The following is a 19,298-nucleotide window of genomic DNA, read 5'->3' as shown; positions in this document are numbered from 1 at the left end:
ATACATTACTTTTGCATTAATATACTTATACATATGTAGGCCTACCCATTGATTTTTGAAGAATACAATTTATAAATACCTGATGAGCTTAGTTCAACTGTGGAATACCCCATCACAATCCAAACGATAAGCTTGTTTTAGTCCAATGTTTGTAAACAATGTAAATGTAAACAAACACTATATAGCCTCAAAACATGGTTAAAACTGTAACGTTATAATGGATGGTCCGTTCTTGCATCAATAGCTCTGTCTATGAATTTGAGATTGGTTACATTTCTCCAGCCCCATCCCTCGGCTTTTTACCGAAACAGGGGCGAGTACACGCTTTGTTATTGTTTCTACCGATAATTGCAGCTTTAACCCTCACACTGACACAAGTTGAATACGTGAGGCTACACGCGAATGAAAAGTTATATGTTCTTCCCTGCAAATGTTCTGTGGATATATTCTCAATTGTAATAAAATTAAGCCATATAAGCGGTAGCTTACCTTCTCTCCCCTATAAACCACAATTCTGTGGTTTATAGAATAACAGGAATGTGATAATGCATCTATTGTATCTTAATTCTGACACTTTCCTATAATAACTGTACATATGCCATGTCATTATTATGCATATGAAAGTTGTACATGGAACAGAAGCCGGAATGTAGAACATACAGTAATAACAAACAGTAGTCTATAAGGCTAAGTGTGTAAGGACTTCTGCCCTAGTTTCTATATAGTAAACATATACTTGCACGTTCTGCCCAGAGTTGTCTTATGTTCTCGTAGCATAGCTGTAGAATAAGAGGGAGGGCCATTATCGTGCAGATCCTCTTTAACTACAGAAATGGGCTGTACTCTAGATGGCTTGAAAGCACCGTCCAACACGTGAGGCTCATGTGACGGAAGTAGATCAGCTCTCCAACGGAGAGACGTGTCTAGTCACAGGGTTTATTTAACACGTAGACCAAACCACCCCTCTATCACACATTTACCCGGGAGTAGAGCATCTGAACTATTGCTGTGCTTGGATCTCAGAGTGACAACATCACATTGACAGTCTCTGGAAAGCAATAGCCTGATGAAATATTATTCTTTATAGAAAAAGTGTTCACTATTGAATAGAATAACATAACAATAATTTTAGCAATAACAATAAACTTAATTTTTTCTCAGATGACAATATTAGCTGAATGTTGAAAGACAACTGAAGCCTAGTTTTAAGATTGAATTGTTTGGAGACCAATATTTGGATTTCATAAAGACGCAAAATGGAGAGGATTACAAGTGCGCAACCTCCTCCTTGTATGGCAAAACACCAGTCGCAGGAGATGGCAGACATGCAAGGGTAAGCCCCCAGAAACAGCTTACAATGTATGCATTATAACACTGCAAAACAACATAGTATTCTTATGTAAATAATAATTTTAAAAAACAATATAAGCATGACTTCTTATCAATATTTTCTATTATTTTTGCCCTATAGAAAGGATTTCCAAAAGTACGTGTCCAAACACCGAAAGGGAATGAAGCGCGTGGAAGACAGTAAGGTATGCTTATGTTCTTTACTTAAAACATTTTGTATATCTTAGGTTTACTTTTGTCGGCAATTCATTATGTCTTATACCCTATTGAATATATTTTACACATTGACTAACAAATGTACTTTTTTTTCTCCCACAGGAGACATACAAGTTACCCCACCGATTGATTGAGAAGAAAAGACGTGACAGAATCAATGAATGCATTGCCCAACTGAAGGATTTATTGCCAGAACATCTCAAACTCACAGTGAGTACTAATTTAATGTGTAGCCTATTACTACTGACTGTGTAATAGGAATGCAAAAGCGCCACCTGGTTGTTCATGATTAATTTGTTTGTCCAAATCAATGCCTTGATTAGTCTGATTCCTTAATCCAAAAATGTTGCCTGTTATGACAAAGGCAACGTATTATTCTTTTTTTTTCATAATGTAAATAACTTGTTTATTATTATTATTATTACATCAATACTATTTCATATTATCCGATTGAAAAGTTTGGTTAATTATAATAATTGAATTAACTGCCTACGCATATTGCCTCAAACCCTTTCAAAACAATTTACATAAACAATATGTTGATAAACTATGTCTTAAATGTACTGCATTGTGTTGGTGTGTGCAGATTGCCTGCCTCCCTACCCTGTGGCAGTTTGTCTTCTGTTCAGCTGCTAAAACTGTTATATAAGAAAGATCAACATGCTTATCAAGGTCTTCCTGTTTTAGACTCTAGGCCATTTGGAGAAAGCTGTGGTGTTGGAACTCACCCTGAAGCATGTGAAAGCCCTGAGCAATCTCCTGGAACAGCAGCAGCAGAAAATCATTGCATTGCAAATCAGTAAGTTTGATACCTTGAGATACACTGTTTAATTTTATTATGGGCTACACTCTAATATTACTTATTATTGACAGGCCATACCATCGAGACGATGCTGCTCAATCAAAGCTAAAATTGTATCTTTCCCATTACAAAAGAAATAAAACAAGTAACCTGTTTCATTGCCAAAACTGTAGCATTATTAAATATGAACCTAATACCTGATATTACTTTGTTTCTCTCAGGTGATCAGAGCAGTGTTAGCTCAGAGAACAGTGAGGAGATGTTCCGCTCTGGCTTCCATGTCTGTGCTAAGGAGGTCCTCCAGTACCTGGCTAACCAGGGGAGCAGCAGAGACCACCTGACCCCCTCTGAAATGATCAGCCACCTCCACAAAGTAGCATCAGAGGTGCTCCAGGGTCCATTCAGCCCCCGGTCCAAAGAGCCCACCCACAAACCCATCGATAGCATGGAGAAACCTGCTGGTCAGATGCCTAAGGGCAAGGAGGGTCACCCCAAGAACTTTGTGTCTGTCATTCAAAGGACATACCCCCACGGACATGGAGAGCAGAGTGGCAATGACACAGACACTGACAGCGGCTATGGAGGGGAACACGAGAAACGGGACCTCAAAGCCCAACGCTCAAGCTACTACGGCAAGGAGGGGGAGCTCAAATATGCTCTGGCTGAGAGGATGGCAGGAGGTGGCGTCAAGCAGGAGGGTGCCGAGCCCCAGGCCAAGAGGTTAAAAGCCGACTATTCAGAGGACGAGTCTTCCTCTGGGCAGGTGGTTAGCAGCCATCACAGCTACATGAGCTTCTCCCAACACCAGACCCCTCTCTGCGTGCCCTTCTACCTCATCCCCCAAGCAGCTGCATCATGGCCCATGATGGAGAAGTGCTGGTTCCCAGGGGGCATGCCCTTTTTGTACCCGGGCATGAGTGTCTCAGCAGCCAGCTTGTCTCCAGAGAAAATACCTCAAAACGTAGTAATGTCTCCCAGGGCAGGTTCCCCGACACTCTACCAAGCACCAATGGACTCACCAGCCCTCCTTCAAGCTTTAAAACAAGCGCCTCCATGAACTTGGAATCCAAAGACTGATACACTTTTGTGTTTGCACCCTGCTCTATGAATGTTTGGGGTTGAACGGATCGCCTGCTGGAAGGCATCCAGGTTAGCAAGGACAAACACGAGAGCACCAGTTTGTCTCACTCAGCAACAGCAGCCCACACTCACCCTTTGAGAGCAAACAACAACTGTCACACACAAACCCAGTGGCCACAACCCTCCAAACCAGCCCACAGAGCAACCTTGGAGCCAGTCAGCACTGAAGCTCTGACCCTATGGAGGCTCACAGATGACCTGTTGCAAAGCTCTGAGTCACTGTGAAGAGCTGGTCTACACAAGGATATGACAAAAGTGGTTAAGAGAGGAACTTACTGTGGGGATGGCTTCCCTGCACTTGTGTTGAATGTCAGAGTTAAACCCTGACTGTGATGAGCAGACAGCACAGCCCCCAGCCATTCAGACCTGCCCTTTGCACACACACCGGTCTGTAATGAATGTAAGAATTTAACAAAACCCCTGTAGATGCTGCTTGAGATTCTATGTATTTTAGATGTGCGACCGGAGGATCCACATTTTCTGCACCTAACTGCTGAAACTGCAACGGACCCGCCTTTAGGCCAGAACGCTACCAAATACGTCTCTGGTTTATGTTGACCAGGGTTGTCACAAAATCCATTGCTCCCTCTTCACCCACCAAGTGTACCCTACCCTGCAGCTAAATGGTTCTCCACTGGATTTTATTCTTTAGAAAAGGTCAGGATGGTGTCACCGGACCTGATATGTGTCACTCATGTAAATAGAGGAGTGATGCATTCAGTTATGCATTTTAGTTTTGAGTTTGTAAGTCACTACCATTCGTGCAAGTAGTTCTTGTGAGGTAATGTCTTGTAATTATTTTGTTTATACTACTTGTACATCTCTATTTTTGATACATGACCTACAGAGTGTTTTTGCATTGTAACTAGAGGGAGGGAATTTAGATGTCCATGTTGCTGTTTGCCAAGAGAATGTGTATATAGCATTGTGCTAGACCTGATTTGCATCATGCTCATTATTCCTTTCGGGTCTGGTCAATTTCTGGCCTGATCTTAGTTCATGCATGATTTTGCTTAAAGCAGACAAATTATGGCAGATGCCTAAATGTATTTGTATCAATTATTGAGGCTGTGGCAAAGAGAGGAGAGTGAATGTAATGCTACAGCAAAATGTTAGTTTTGTATAGGATGAGGTACTTCGGATTTTCATTTTGGGACATAACAGAAGGTTGGTTGTTGTACATATTTTGTCTATAAAGTATTGTTTACATAAAGTTTTTTTCTGTGGAAATAAGAGTTTGGTTCTGAATCTTGGTAGAACACTAGCATGTTGCACAGCAATGCAAACCAACCTTGCTTCTCATCATAACATCACATGCTTACATAACATTAACACTCACATAACCCATAAGGCAGCAGTCATGGGCAGACTGGGACCAGAAATCGGCTCTGGCATTTCTAACACACCGGCCCATTTTTTCCCTCGAGGCCCCCATTATTAGACAGATAATTATAATTTTGTGCAACAACAAAACAATAAAAGTTAGACAGGCCCACTGGTATAAAAATGGACCAGCACATCTGGCATTTGCCATTGTAGACCTAAATCAAGAAGACATGAAAAAAAAATAAGACTTGGATTGCAAGCAGGTTGCTGTAGGTAACTATACATGTACAATATCATGTTCCACACGACACAAACAACTTTATAGGGATTCTATAACAGACTGATAGGATATTATAGTATGACTACTTGACATTTTTGGAACTAGTGGATTGATTGATAGAAAAAAATGTGGATTACTCTTCATCATATTAAGGATAGCCTAGTCAAGCATCTGTAGGCTAATATTCAATCATATTTTGAGTGATTGTAAGTTTTATCAGTTAGAGGAAAAGTTCTGTGATAATTTTATATATAGGCATATGCCTATTAATCAGAAAATAAGAACTAACCAACAGAACCAATATAGGCCTACCTGTTTTAGGCATATAGCCTTTTTTTTCTACAGCATGTGGGCCTATTCCTAAAGCAAAAAGATAGGTAGCATAGCCTCCGTCAAATAACCTCAGAGAAGCATAACCTATCTTCCAGCACCAAACTGGACAAGATCAGGACAATGTGCATAACAAGTGCGATGGAGACATTATAGGCTGCTATACTTGTTGAAGTCGAATTGCAGTTCCCATTGCTAATGCTGGTCAATCTGAATAGTGCAATAGGCTACCAGTTTAGCATATCTGTTTACCTGTCCCACCGTTAATGCATTAACTGCATTTTCAGTGCAGTACAGTTGACTGTTAAAGAATACCAATGGAAGACACAGCATTAATCTCAGACTGGCTAAAAGCATAGCCTATCTTCCAGCACCAAACTGGATAAATGTACATAACAAGTGTGATGGATCTAGCTATATTAATGTATTCTATATATGTTTTTTACATTATAGGCTGCTAAAGGCTACTTGTAGTTGCATAGGCAGCGGGACCTTACAGCACACATAGTTAATTCATTGCAAATGCTGGACAACCTGAATAGTGAAATAGGCTATCGGTTTAGCATATCATTAATGGCTGCCCCATCATAAAAGGACTGTAGGTCATGGCAAGCAACGCTGCGCTTTGAACATGAGGCACGTTTGTCCAAAGTATTTATATATACACTAGATGACTGACGGGCGCTCTGTTAAACCATTTTTGGAAGCTATAGAAATGCATTTATTAATGTCTACATTTGTTTTTGTCATTTTTAATGCATAGTTTAATATTATATAATGTGAGCTAAACATATATATTTTTTAGAATAAAAATACAAAAATAATCCAGTCCCTATAAGGGTTTTAAAATAATAGAAGCAAGTTACAAAAATAAAAATAGAAAAGAATTCTGAAAAAATAAATAAAACTAATAGTACAAACAGCAACAAAAAAGGTGAATAAGTTGCTATATTAAAGTAGTATAGGCCTAAGTGCATATTGCCTAATAGGTATAGATGTAGGATCTTAGTTTGAGCTAGTCTCCTACAGAAAGAAAATAATCTTGCCGCAACAGGAATTGTGAATAATTATGTGGGTTATAGTTAATGAACATTTTTGTAGCAGTTGATACATTTTTCGGGAAAATAAAAATCAAGTCTGAAATTTCTAAGTGGAAATTGCAAACTTTAGAAGCCTTTTTAAATCTCAAACACACTACAGGTTATCCTGCAACAGTTGTATAGGACCAAATAAAATAATCGAAAAGTGACATAACAATCTATAGTAATTTAAATACAGAAATGTCAGGACTTATTTACCTTTATTTAATCAGGGGGTCACCATTGAGACCAGTCTCTTTATTACAAGGGAGCTCTGCATACACAATTTCATAAAATACATAAGAAGACAGTAGCCTATCCTCTGAGAATGAATAATTAAACGAGACGCTCAATCATGATCACAACAGTGACCCTTGATGTCAGATTTTCTAAATCACAATACTAACTCGCCATCTTGTGGTGAAAAATAAGACCTACACGTAATGTTGATTGAGTCTCGAGACACAGCCGTCATGGTCATATGACAGCGGGTATGCTACTTCCTGTAGACATACTTTTGTTTGTCCGAACGGAACAGTTGTCTGGAGGCGGATAGAACCATATCATTAGGAATTAATAGGATCTCTATGAATAGAAGTTACTGGTCTTGCTGTACTACTTTTGTGTTCAGTGGCAAGATGCTGGCGCTAATTAACAGACTTTTGGACTGGTTTAGGTCTCTCTTCTGGAAAGAAGAGATGGAGCTCACGTTAGTTGGACTTCAGTACTCCGGGAAAACCACATTTGTCAATGTGATATCAGTAAGTATAAGGATTTAATTACCACACCACATGAATAAAAAATGCTCGTATTGACATGCTGGTGTTGGATAGGAAGAGATCACGAGCCGCTCGACTGTCTAGCCCAGCTAGCTAGTATGTAAGGAACCTGTGTGCTTAGTTAAATTGGTTAGCTACCATCTGAGCTGATTCACTGTTCGCTAACAAAATGCTATGCTAGCAAAGCAGTAAGTACAGGTGCTCTGCAGTGTCATCAGCTAGCTAGCTAGTAAGTAGCCGACTCAACTCCACGATTTACGATGGAGTTGAGTGGCGACTACTGTGAGCGGACTGTAACTCCGACGTAAAATAAAGTACGTTTTATATGTTTTTACAGATTTCTGCGCCAAAGAATGTCTTGTGTAATTTGGCTATTTTTGTGCTGAAATCAGTAGTTTTTGATGTGACGTTGGAGTTCAGTTTAATCGGTTACAGTTATAACGTTAGGGCAAGCAATATGACTGAAAATAAGACTACTTTATCATGTAACTAACGTTAGCTATGTCACACATATTCTAAAGTCAAATCCGTTAATTAATTTATCCAACTCTCATATGGCAACGCTGGAGTTAAAATATGTTGCAAGCTGAGGGGCATCACCATTTTTTTGTTTCTGCAGTCAGCTAATGTTGGCTAGCTAGTTAGCATGGCTAAAGCATAACAAACCGTTAATCTGTCTTTGTCATCACATTAAATGGACAGTCAACATCACTCAAGTTGTAACGAAGTGTGACCATTTGAAATTATTAAACCCACAGTCCTTTGCTCTGGCCTAAACCACAAAGTAGCTAGCTAGCTATAGGCTAGGTCCTACTTCTGAGAGCTGAATCATGAGGCTAGCTAGCTATTTTTTTTACTCCAAACTGTACAATCCAACTTTATTTTTTTTTCTGGCAGCCTTCTGCTGTTATTACATCATCCAAGTGAGATGAAAAGAGTCAGGTTTCATTCATATCAATGGGAGTGACGGCCTCCCTGCACTGATACAAGTCACATGGAAACATAACATCAACAGTTAGGCCTATAGGAATTGCACTGTTTACAACGAGAGCCCCGAGACCAGATTAACATCCTATCTAGGCAACCTGTAAAATGTCACTATTGTATTAAGTCACTGTTTAAAAGTGCACACTACATAGTACTTAAGGGTATTTAAGAACGTGGAGTTGGTTCACTTTTTCAGACCACGGCTCTGTTCAGCTGACCTACTGCTGATTAGGCCACATTTCCCTCTCCACAAGCCTAGCCTTATCAAATGTGTCCCAATGTCCATATTTGCTCATTGGCAATATACTTGTAGACAGGCAGGCATGTAGAATGTTGGGCCTGATTTGCCAAGTCATTTGGAAGGACTAATAGTGTTGCACAAGGAAAGCAGGTCCTTTGTTTTCCCTAGTTGTTCGACAATGTTGGCTTTCTACCCCATGCAGAAGCACACTTGGTACAGTTACTGTCCCCCAAAAAGAAACTTAGCCAATTCACACACTATATATACACAAGTATGTGGACACTCCTTCACATTAGTGGATTTGGCTATTTCAGCCACACCCATTGCTAACGGGTGTATAAAATCAAGCACACAGCCTATGCAATCTCCATAGACAAAGATTGATACATTTACATTTACGTCATTTAGCAGACGCTCTTATCCTGAGCGACTTACAAATTGGTGCATTCACCTTATGATATCCAGTGGAACAACCACTTTACAATAGTACATCTATATTTTTTTTTTGGGGGGGGGGGGGGGGTAGAAGGATTACTTCATCCTATCCCAGGTATTCCTTAAAGAGGTGGGGTTTCAGGTGTCTCCGGAAGGTGGTGATTGACTCCGCTGTCCTGGCGTCGTGAGGGAGCTTGTTCCACCATTGGGGTGCCAGAGCAGTGAACAGTTTTGACTGGGCTGAGCGGGAACTGTGCTTCCTCAGAGGTAGGGAGGCGAGCAGGCCAGAGGTGGATGAACGCAGTGCCCTTGTTTGGGTGTAGGGCCTGTTCAGAGCCTGAAGGTACGTTGGTGCCGTTCCCCTCACAGCTCCATAGGCAAGCACCATGGTGTTGTAGCGGATGCGAGCTTCAACTGGAAGCCAGTGGAGAGAGTGGAGGAGCGGGGTGACGTGAGAGAACTTGTGAAGGTTGAACACCAGACGGGCTGCGGCGTTCTGGATGAGTTGTAGGGGTTTGATGGCACAGGCAAGGAGCCCCGCCAACAGCGAGTTGCAGTAATCCAGATGGGAGATGACAAGTGCCTGGATTAGGACATGCACCGCTTCCTGTGTGAGGCAGCGTCGTACTCTGCGAATGTTGTAGAGCATGAACCTACAGGATCGGGTCACCGGCTTGATGTTAGAGGAGAACGACAGGGTGTTGTCCAGGGTCACGCCAAGGCTCTTAGCACTCTGGGAGGAGGACACAATGGAGTTGTCAACCGTGATGGCGAGATCATGGAACGGGCAGTCCTTCCCCGGGAGGAAGAGCAGCTCCGTCTTGCCGAGGTTCAGCTTGAGGTGGTGATCTGTCATCCACACTGATATGTCTGCCAGACATGCAGAAATGCGATTCGCCACAAGGTTATCAGAAGGGGGAAAGGAGAAGATTAATTGTGTGTCGTCTGCATAGCAATGATAGGAGAGACCATGTGAGGATATGACAGAGCCAAGTGACTTGGTGTATAGTGAGAATAGGAGAGGGCCTAGAACTGAGCCCTGGGGGACACCAGTGGTGAGAGCACGTGGTGCGGGGACGGATTCTCGCCATGCCATCTGGTAGGAGCGACCTGTCAGGTAGGACGCGCCGGAGATGCCCAACTCGGAGAGGGTGGAGAGGAGAATCTGATGGTTCACAGTATCAAAGGCAGCAGATTGCTCTCATCCTTCTAGACCTGAGGAGAGAGAGTTAGCTTTAGCAGTGCGGAGAGCCTCCGTGACACAGAGAAGAGCAGTCTCAGTTGAATGACCAGTCTTGAAACCTGACTGATTTGGATCAAGAAGGTCATTCTGAGAGAGATAGCAAGAGAGCTGGCCAAGGACGGCACGCTCAAGAGTTTTGGAGAGGAAAGAAAGAAGGGATACTGGTCTGTAGTTGTTGACATCGGAGGGATCGAGTGTAGGTTTTTTGAGAAGGGGTGCAACTCTCGCTCTCTTGAAGACGGAAGGGATGTAGTCAGCGGTCAAGGATGAGTTGATGAGCGAGGTGAGGTAAGGGAGAAGGTCTCCGGAAATGGTCTGGAGAAGAGGGGATAGGGTCAAGCGGGCAGGTTGTTGGGCGGCCGGCCGTCACAAGTCGCAAGATTTCATTACTGAAGAGCTCAGTGACTTTAAACAGGGCACCGTCATAGGATGCCACCTTTCCAATAAGTCAGTTTGTCAAATTTCTGCCCTGCTAGAGCTGCCCTGGTCAAATGTAAGTGTTATTGTGAAGTGGAAACGTCTACGAGCAATAACAGTTCAGCCGCGAAGTGGTAGGCCACACAAGCTCACAGAACGGGAGTGCTGAAGCACATAGTGTGTCAAAATCATCTGACCTTGGTTGCAACACTCACTACCGAGTTCCAAACTGCCTCTGGAAGCAACATCTGCACAATAACTGTTTGTTGTGAGCTTCATGAAAAGGGTTCAGCTCGAGTGGTGTAAAGCTTGCTGACATTGGACTCTGGACAGTGGAAACATGTTCTCTTGAGTGATGAATCACACCTCGCCATCTGGCGGTCGGACAGATGAATCTGGGTTTGGCAAATGCCAGGAGGATGCTACTTGCCCGACTGCATAGTTCCAACTGTAAAGTTTGGTGGAGTAGGAATAATAGTCTGGCCCCTTAGTTTAAGTGAAGGGAAATCTAAAGCATACAATGACATTCTAGACGATTCTGTGCTTCCAACTTCGTGGCAACAGTTTGGGGAAGCCCTTTCCTTTTTCAGCATGTCAATGCCGCTATGCACAAAGTGAGGTCCATACAGAAAGTGTTTGTCGAGATCCGTGTGGAAGAACTTCTCTGGCCTGCACAGAGCCCTCACCTTAACCCCATCGGACACCTTTGGGATCAATTGGAATGCCAACTGCGAGCCAGGCCTAATTGCCCAACATCAGTGCCCAACCTCACCTTACCAGAAGAGTGGTGGCTGTTATAGCAGCAAAGGGTGGACCAACTCCATGTTAATGCCAATGATTTTGGAATGAGATGTTCAATGAGCAGGTGTCCACATACCTTTGGTCATGTAGTGTGTGTGTGTGTGTTCATCACAGGTTGGTGGCACCTTAGTTGGGAAGGACGGGCTCGTGGTAATGACTGGAGCGGAAAGATTGGGATGGTGTCAAATGTATCAAACACATTATTATTATTATTATTTATTATTATTATTATTATTATTATTATTATGAGCCGTCCTCTTCTCAGCAGCCTCCACTGGTGTCCATTATCAAATGTATTTATAAAGCCCTTCTTACATCAGTTGATGTCACAAATTGCTGTACAGAAACCCAGTCTATAACCCCAGACAGCAAGCAATGCAGGTGTAGAAGCACGGTGGCTAGGGAAAAACTCCCTAGAAAGGCCAGAACCTAGGAAGAAACCTAGAGCGGAACCAGGCTATGAGGGGTGGCCAGTCCTCTTCTGGCTGTGCCGGGTGGAGATTATAACAGAACATGGCCAAGATGTTCATAGATGACCAGCAGGGTCAAATAATAATAATCAGTGGTTGTCAAGGGTGCAACAGATCAGCACCTCAGGAGTAAATGTCAGTTGGCTTTTCATAGCCGATCATTCAGACTATCTCTACCACTCCTGCTGTTTCTAGAGAGTTGAAAAACAGCAGGTCTGTGACAGGTAGCACGTCCGGTGAACAGGTCAGGGTTCCATAGCTCCAGGCAGAACAGTTGAAACGGGAGCAGCAGCACGGCCAGGTGGACTGGGGAAAGCAAGGAGTCATCAGGCCAGGTAGTCCTAAGGCATGGTCCTAGGGCTCAGGTCCTCCGAGAGAGAGAATTAGAGAACATACTTAAATTCACACAGGACACCGGATAAGACAGGAGATATACTCGATATAACAGACTGACCCTAGCCCCCCGACACATAAACTACTCCAGCATAAATACTGGAGGCCGAGACGGGAGGGGTCGGGAGACACTGTGGCCCCATCCGACAATACCCCCGGACAGGGCCAAACAGGCAGGATATAACCCCATCCACTTTGCCAAAGTACAGCCCCCACACCACTAGAGGGATATCTTCAACCACCAACTTACCATCCTGAGACAAGGCTGAGTATAACCCACAAAGATCTCTGCCACGGCACAACCCAAGGGGGGGCGCCAACTCGGACAGGAAGATCACGTCAGTGAGTCAACCCACTCAAGTGACGCACCCCTCCTAGGGACGGCATGGAAGAGCGCCAGTAAGCCAGTGACTCAGCCCCTGTAATAGGTTTAGAGGCAGAGAATCCCAGTGGAGAGAGTGATAAACCCATTGGACCCACAACCTGCTTAATTCATGACCCCAGATACCAAGACTATTTGAAGTCTATATTGGCTTGTATTGGCTTGACTTAAGAATTTCCTTTACAGTAATTGTTGGATACTCTAGTCTGAGTAGAAGAGGATAATTACCAAAGAGGCTTTGCAATAGCAGATTGGAATATGCTTGAGTTCATCACAAGAATGCAGCACTTTTTGCAATAGCAGATTGGAATATGCTTGAGTTCATCACAAGAATGCAGCACTTTTTGCAATAGCAGATTGGAATATGCTTGAGTTCATCACAAGAATGCAGCACTTTTTCACTTAGTTGTGGTCAAGTGACCTGGATGTGGTCTGGAGCTGGACAAAGCTGCGCTCTCACCCACCCCGTAGTCAGCAGTACGACACCAGCCACACAACTCTAATGCAGTTTTTTTTTGTATATTCTTGAAATCCCTCTGTCTGTCTTGCTACTCAAGTGTTTGTATAAAACTATACTGATGGCAATGGTGGCTGTCATTGGACTTTTGTTCTTCTAGAGCTCATTCCTACAGTCCCCTTTGGAGCAGACATGGGATACCCCTCTCAATCTGTTGGTGTTACATTTTTGCGAGATGGTGCTTGCGAACTCCCTCCTGCACAAAAAGGGAACTGTGAAGTGAATGTGTGGCATTTGACCAGGTGGCCAGGAAGTCGCCGTAATAGAACCAGATGTTATAGGCCTCATTTTGGGGGGAACTTGATTGAACCTCAGTGTGTCACTTTCTTCCTGTTTTAGTTCTCACATCTGAAAGTCCAAACCCTTCAGCAATTTTGATAAGCTTATGTGCCAGAATATTTTTTTAAATTCAGTTTTAAGTGTAATTTTGTGTGTTCTAAAATTTTACATATTTTCAGTGTCTGGAATATTTGAAATTCTAAGCATAGCCAAAGTTGTTTTAAGAGTGCATTTTGGAAAAATGGTCATGTAACTGACAATGACATTTATATAGAGCATCCCAAAATTGTTGTAATCTATTTAATCTCTTTCACCTTATAATAGCCTCAATGTAGAGACAATATTGTAGAGACAATCATACCCCTTTACATCTCTGTGACCTTTTAATTGACCATACCTACATTTTATGGAGTCTTTGATACCATAATCGGTACTGAATTTTGTTGGCAAATGTCCTTCAAATGTTCCATGCTCAAGCCTGGCCACAACCTATCCCCCAAATCTGCAATAATACATTTGGTATTTTTCAAATTGCTGCTCAATGTGTAGCCAAATGTTTGTGTCTAGCTTTGTGTGCTAAATGTCCACATCGCCGATAAAGCATGCCTCATGTCCTAAGTTCACTTTTCCTTGTTTTGGTTTCTCACAGTCTGGTCAGTTTAGTGAAGACATGATTCCCACAGTCGGCTTCAACATGCGGAAGGTTACCAAAGGCAACGTGACGATTAAGGTAAAGGTTTGCCATTCAACTCTGCTCTAATTGCTGTCTGTGCTGTGCATCTCCCCGGGAACAGTAGGAAAAGAAGAGTGTCTGTGCAGTGTCCACATTGACCTACTGTCTGTCTGTATTGTGTCTACTTGCAGATCTGGGACATAGGTGGACAGCCTCGCTTCAGAAGCATGTGGGAGAGGTACTGTCGAGGAGTCAATGCCATTGTGTAAGTATCTGGACCAGAGTAAACCATCTTCCGGCTCCCCTCTAACCATAACATGCTACTCTGTATCAACGTTTGCTGTGGCATCTGTGTGTTTGCTGTGTGTGTGTGTGTGTGTGTGTGTGTGTGTGTGTGTGTGTGTGTGTGTGTGTGTGTGTGTGTGTGTCAATGCCAGGACTGTTTCCTCTCACCAATGTCTCTACCTGGTCTCATTATATGCCCTTGGCTCTGAAATGCAGGCTCCTTATACCCTCTCAAACTCTGTGGTTCCTGTCCTAATTTGAACCAAAAACACTTAGAGCTGCATAAAGATATGCTCTTTTATGGTCTACTTTAGCAATCACGCTGGGTTCAGGAAATAATATTATCTTTTCAGGATGCATTTAGTTTAGAACTCGGACGTCTGACTGTTCTTCTCCACCATTTTCCTTGCTAGCAGCTGCAGCAATTGGAGATGGCATTTTCATGTTTTTCGTCAACTGTCTTTTTTGTGCTTTTCTAAGTCATCAATCCATGTGACTAATATCTTAGAAGTAGTTTTCAACAATATTTGCAAAATGGCATTGGATATTTATACTTAATAAAAATATAAACGCAACATGTAAAGTGTGTGTCCTGTGTTTCATGAGCTGAAATAAAAGATCCCAGAAATTTCCCATATGCACAAAAAGCTTTTCTCTCAGATTTTGTACACATTTGTTTACATCCCTGTTAATTAGCATTTCTCCTTTTCCAAGATAATCCATCCCCCTGACAGGTGTAGCATATCAAGAAGCTGATTAAACATGATCATTACACAGGTGCACCTTGTGCACCTTGTGCTGGGGATAATAAAAGGCCACTCTAAAATGTGCAGTTTTGTCACACATTGCCACAGATGTCCCAAGTTTTGAGGGAGCATGCAATTGACATGCTGACTGCAGGAATGTCCATCGGAGATGTTGCCAGAGAATTTACATGTTGATTTTTCAACCATAAGCCGCCACAATGTCGTTTTAGAGAATTTGGCAGTACGTCCAACCGGCCTCACAGCCGCAGACCACGTGTAGCCATGCAAGCCCAGGACCTCCAAATCGGCTTCTTCACCTGCGGGATCATCTGAGACCAGCCACCAAGACAGCTGATGCAACTGAGGAGTATTTGTCTGTAATAAAGTCCTTTTTTTAGGGGGAAAAAAAATATTCTGATTGGGTTGGCCTGGCTCCCAGGTGGGTGGGCCTATGCCCTCCCAAGACCGCCCATAGTTGCGCCCCTGCCCAGTCATGTGAAATCCATAGATTAGGGCGTAATGAATTTATTTCAATTGACTGAGTTCTTTTATATGAACTGTAACTCAGTAAAATCATTGAAATTATTGCATGTTGCGTTTTATATTTTTGTTCAGTTTAGTTCAAATATAGGCTAGTTGAAGCTACAGCCTCTTTTTTTTTTTACTGGAAGTCTGGATTCATTCCCTATGACGATGGGGATCAGTGAGAATGCAATGCTACTGAATGCCTTTGAACTTTTAGTTTTTTTATTATATGTTTTGTTTCCATTTGCATATGGATCTACTAGACTGAATGTTTTGAAAAACCGGCGTCTGAGCATTGTCTTGTTTCTCCAGTTACATGGTGGATGCAGCAGACCGTGAGAAGGTAGAGGCCTCCAGGAACGAGCTCCACAACCTGTTAGACAAGCCTCAGCTACAAGGCATCCCTGTAAGTCAGTTATTCAGTCAAATCTAATGCTATATCAATCCCAATGAGTGGCCAGTCAGTGACACTTATCTTCCTTGAGTTCTTCAGACCCAATGTTCAGCACATCTTGGTTGACCTTGACCCATGCCATACATCCCCAGGAGCGTCCAATGACTCCAATCAGATGCATTTGATCATCATTCCTAATTGGCAATTACAACCACTAATGGTTTAAGTTACTCAGGCTAAGTGGCATTGGAAGTGCTCAATTTTGTACCCCAGCCAAGATTTTTTTATTAGATTTCAGTTTCCAGCCCAGCAGCTTGCCAACTGACAGGACAATGTTTGACATGCTGACTCTGTTGCCTTCCAGCTTGCCAAATAGGGGTTGTCTTTTTCTACCAACAGAGAAGGTTCTGTAATAGCAAAGAGGTAATGCAAAACGTATAGATTATCTGTCCAGAAGGTGTGATGTATCTGCAGTTACGGGGAAGGGCAGCCCAGTGGGATTGGCTCTGCTGAGAAATCTGAGTCACAGAGAGAGATGGTCATAAAGCCTGCTCTGTCTCCATACACCCACTGACCTCTCTTCTCTCCTCAGGTTCTAGTGCTTGGTAACAAGAGAGATCTTCCCAGTGCGCTTGACGAGAAGCAACTCATCGAAAAGTTGTAAGATACTCCGTTTCTCCCTTTTCCCTGAATGATCAATTTGTCATTTTGGTCAAAATGAGGACAGACATGTTTACCTATATATCCTTCATTTGTGTGTAATCTTCCCAAGGGTAATGCAAAGGCCATGACTCCAATAGGAATACCACATTTGAACTTTTGTAGGCCATTTCTTGCTAACCATTTATCTTGAGTACGTTTTTTACGGAGGGCTGGTTGATGCGAGGTTGATGAGAGAAATACTCTGCCAGGTCCTTAAATGCCTTTTTATCTTGGCATGGTTTAGAAGGACTATTACTTACATACTCCACATTATTGGAAGGTGATAAAAGGACATTTACTCTATATTTAATTCACCTAGAAGACACTTTTATCCTGTATACAATCAAGGGGTGTGTGTGCACAACAGAAAAAGCACCCCAAAAGTAGAAGAAACCAAAGCACTTACTGATTTAACTCTCTACAGGAATTTGTCAGCCATCCAGGACAGAGAAATCTGTTGTTACTCTGTTTCATGCAAAGAGAAGGACAACATAGGTGAGTAGTAGTGTGAGCGAGGCAATTCACACAGCCACTACCAATGATCAGTTTCAGCATTTCTAATTCAATTAAAATGGAGTGCTGTGCTTATGCTCATTCTTTTAATGTTTTTGTCCCCTCTTTGTAATACATAGTGTCTTCTGTTTTACAATAGTTTTGTGATTTTTAAATATCTCCGCAATAATGTGATAGTTTTATCCCATCCTCAGATATCACTCTGCAGTGGTTAATCCAGCATTCCAAGTCTTGAAGGAGCTGAGAGTGTAGGTCCAGCCTGCTTCTGTGAGTCCTCCTTGCTGCCTCTGTGAAGTGGTTCTCTACCGCCCTGTCTACTCTCAACCCACCACCACATTCTGCACCGTTTGTGTAGTCTTCAATTCACCACCACAACACCAACCACTGCTTAGTCTTTCAGTTGTCACAATACTGTGATGAAGGACAGCGGAGAGTACCTACTCATCATACCTGTTTTCAGTGGAGAAGTTCTATGTGTTTGTGTCCATTCTTTGGTTTTAACGCTACTAACTGGGTTCAGGGAGTCTCATGACCTCCCAGCCCACTGGCATCATATCAGTTTGACTCTGTATTTAGGTGGTGGATCCAGTCTCTTCATTCAGTATCTACTCCAGTTCAATGTCCCCATTTGGTGTCAATGTAATATTGTTTGATTGTAATTAAGGTTTTTGCCAAAACTCGTCGCATGTGTGAATGCCTTTATATCCTGACACACTGTGATATATATATATAATGTACGTTAATTGATTTGCCGGTCAATGGACATATTTAATTATGTATTTTATGAAGTGGCTTACAGTTTACATGACTAATGGAAAGTAAGACTGTATGGAATGCTGTAGTCTGAGCTCAATCCTAAAAGGGGTCTGCAGAGTTTTAAGTGCCTTCTGCAAAATCTCTTTGATTTCTGGAGCAAATTAGCTTTCCATGCAAGAAGATGATCATCACACCATACAGATATGCTGTACATAATGATTGTTTTGACTTTTGACCCACGTCGTTTACTTAGTTGTCTCTGGACATGTTCATTCAACTCTGTAGAATCCCACGTTATTTAATGCACTTGTGTAAATATGCTTCAATAATGAAAAGTCATTGATGTAAATAGGATGAAATGTAGCTTGATTTGAAGGGGAAGCAGAAACACGGTAGTTCTCCACATTTTGTGAAAGATGAAGAATAATAATGATACTTTTCAGATTCTAACTGCTTTTTGAGTGTCTGTCTCATTGGTTACTCTTGAATATCAAGCCCACAGAGGGTCATATAACGGTCATATAATTCAATTGATCAGAAAGCCAGCCAGTGTTACTCATGGAGGAGGTTATGGCAGATGGTGTCACTCAATTCCTCACAATGACGATCAGTCTCCATCTGTTGTCTGAGACAGTTTTACATGGATGCTTTGTCATCTCTAAGCTTTTGCTTGAATAGTGATGTATTTTGTGAAGCCTTACTGATCCAAGGAAAATGCTGCAAGCCACAAGATGTCACCTGTCTTAGTTTCACATGTTATATTAAAGAGTCATTATCAGTTCTACAGTGAGTAGACAATTATTTCTTGAAATGTTCTCCAATTGTGACCTTATGACACATTATAGATTTCAGAGTTCTTTTCTGAATAGAAAGGTCTTGGGCTGGCCGCCTAAATGTTTTATGACATTTTTTTCTGTGTAAACAAACGATAAACTAGATACAAAGTATATAGGAAAGATAATGGACCTATAGATTTTTAAATAAGTTCATCTTTAAGAACTAACAACATTTTGGGAAGATGTGTAGAAATGCAGGAAATTTGCTTTAGAGGGCGTCAAAGTCAGTCTGCTACTGTACATATGGCCATGCCCCACTACCAGATTTTATTCTGTCCCGTGAAGAGAGTAAATTGTTCACTGCACCCAAATGTGAAGAGCTTTCAATACTAAAATATCCCTGCTTTGCTGCTTGTACATTACTAGCTATTCTGCACCTCATCTAGTTTGCTTGAGGATGT

The 19,298-nt window shown here is 42.2% G+C and overlaps 2 protein-coding genes across 2 annotated transcripts; both read left to right on the top strand.

The window, feature by feature from the left end:
• Nucleotides 1–981: 981 nt before the first annotated feature.
• On the top strand, nucleotides 982–4,741 carry LOC106565752 (class E basic helix-loop-helix protein 40). The gene is made up of 5 exons (XM_014133230.3): nucleotides 982–1,333; nucleotides 1,472–1,535; nucleotides 1,669–1,776; nucleotides 2,254–2,365; nucleotides 2,590–4,741. The coding sequence occupies exons 1-5, from the start codon at nucleotides 1,257–1,259 to the stop codon at nucleotides 3,423–3,425; spliced, it is 1,197 nt and encodes a 398-aa protein (XP_013988705.1). The 5' UTR covers nucleotides 982–1,256; the 3' UTR covers nucleotides 3,426–4,741.
• Nucleotides 4,742–7,001: 2,260 nt separating this feature from the next.
• LOC106565753 (ADP-ribosylation factor-like protein 8B) lies at nucleotides 7,002–17,982 on the top strand. Its single transcript, XM_014133231.3, has 7 exons — nucleotides 7,002–7,284; nucleotides 14,117–14,197; nucleotides 14,332–14,405; nucleotides 16,009–16,102; nucleotides 16,683–16,750; nucleotides 17,217–17,287; nucleotides 17,500–17,982. Exons 1-7 carry the CDS (start codon nucleotides 7,111–7,113, stop codon nucleotides 17,538–17,540), a joined length of 603 nt encoding a protein of 200 aa, XP_013988706.1. The 5' UTR covers nucleotides 7,002–7,110; the 3' UTR covers nucleotides 17,541–17,982.
• The last annotated feature ends 1,316 nt before the right edge of the window (nucleotides 17,983–19,298 follow it).

The sequence above is a fragment of the Salmo salar genome, chromosome 12, assembly GCF_965601325.2.
Source record: "Salmo salar chromosome 12, fSalSal1, whole genome shotgun sequence".
Taxonomy (NCBI): Eukaryota; Metazoa; Chordata; class Actinopteri; order Salmoniformes; family Salmonidae; genus Salmo; species Salmo salar.
The sequence above is the reverse complement of the archived record's forward strand: the minus strand, read 5'-3'. Positions and strand labels throughout refer to the sequence as shown.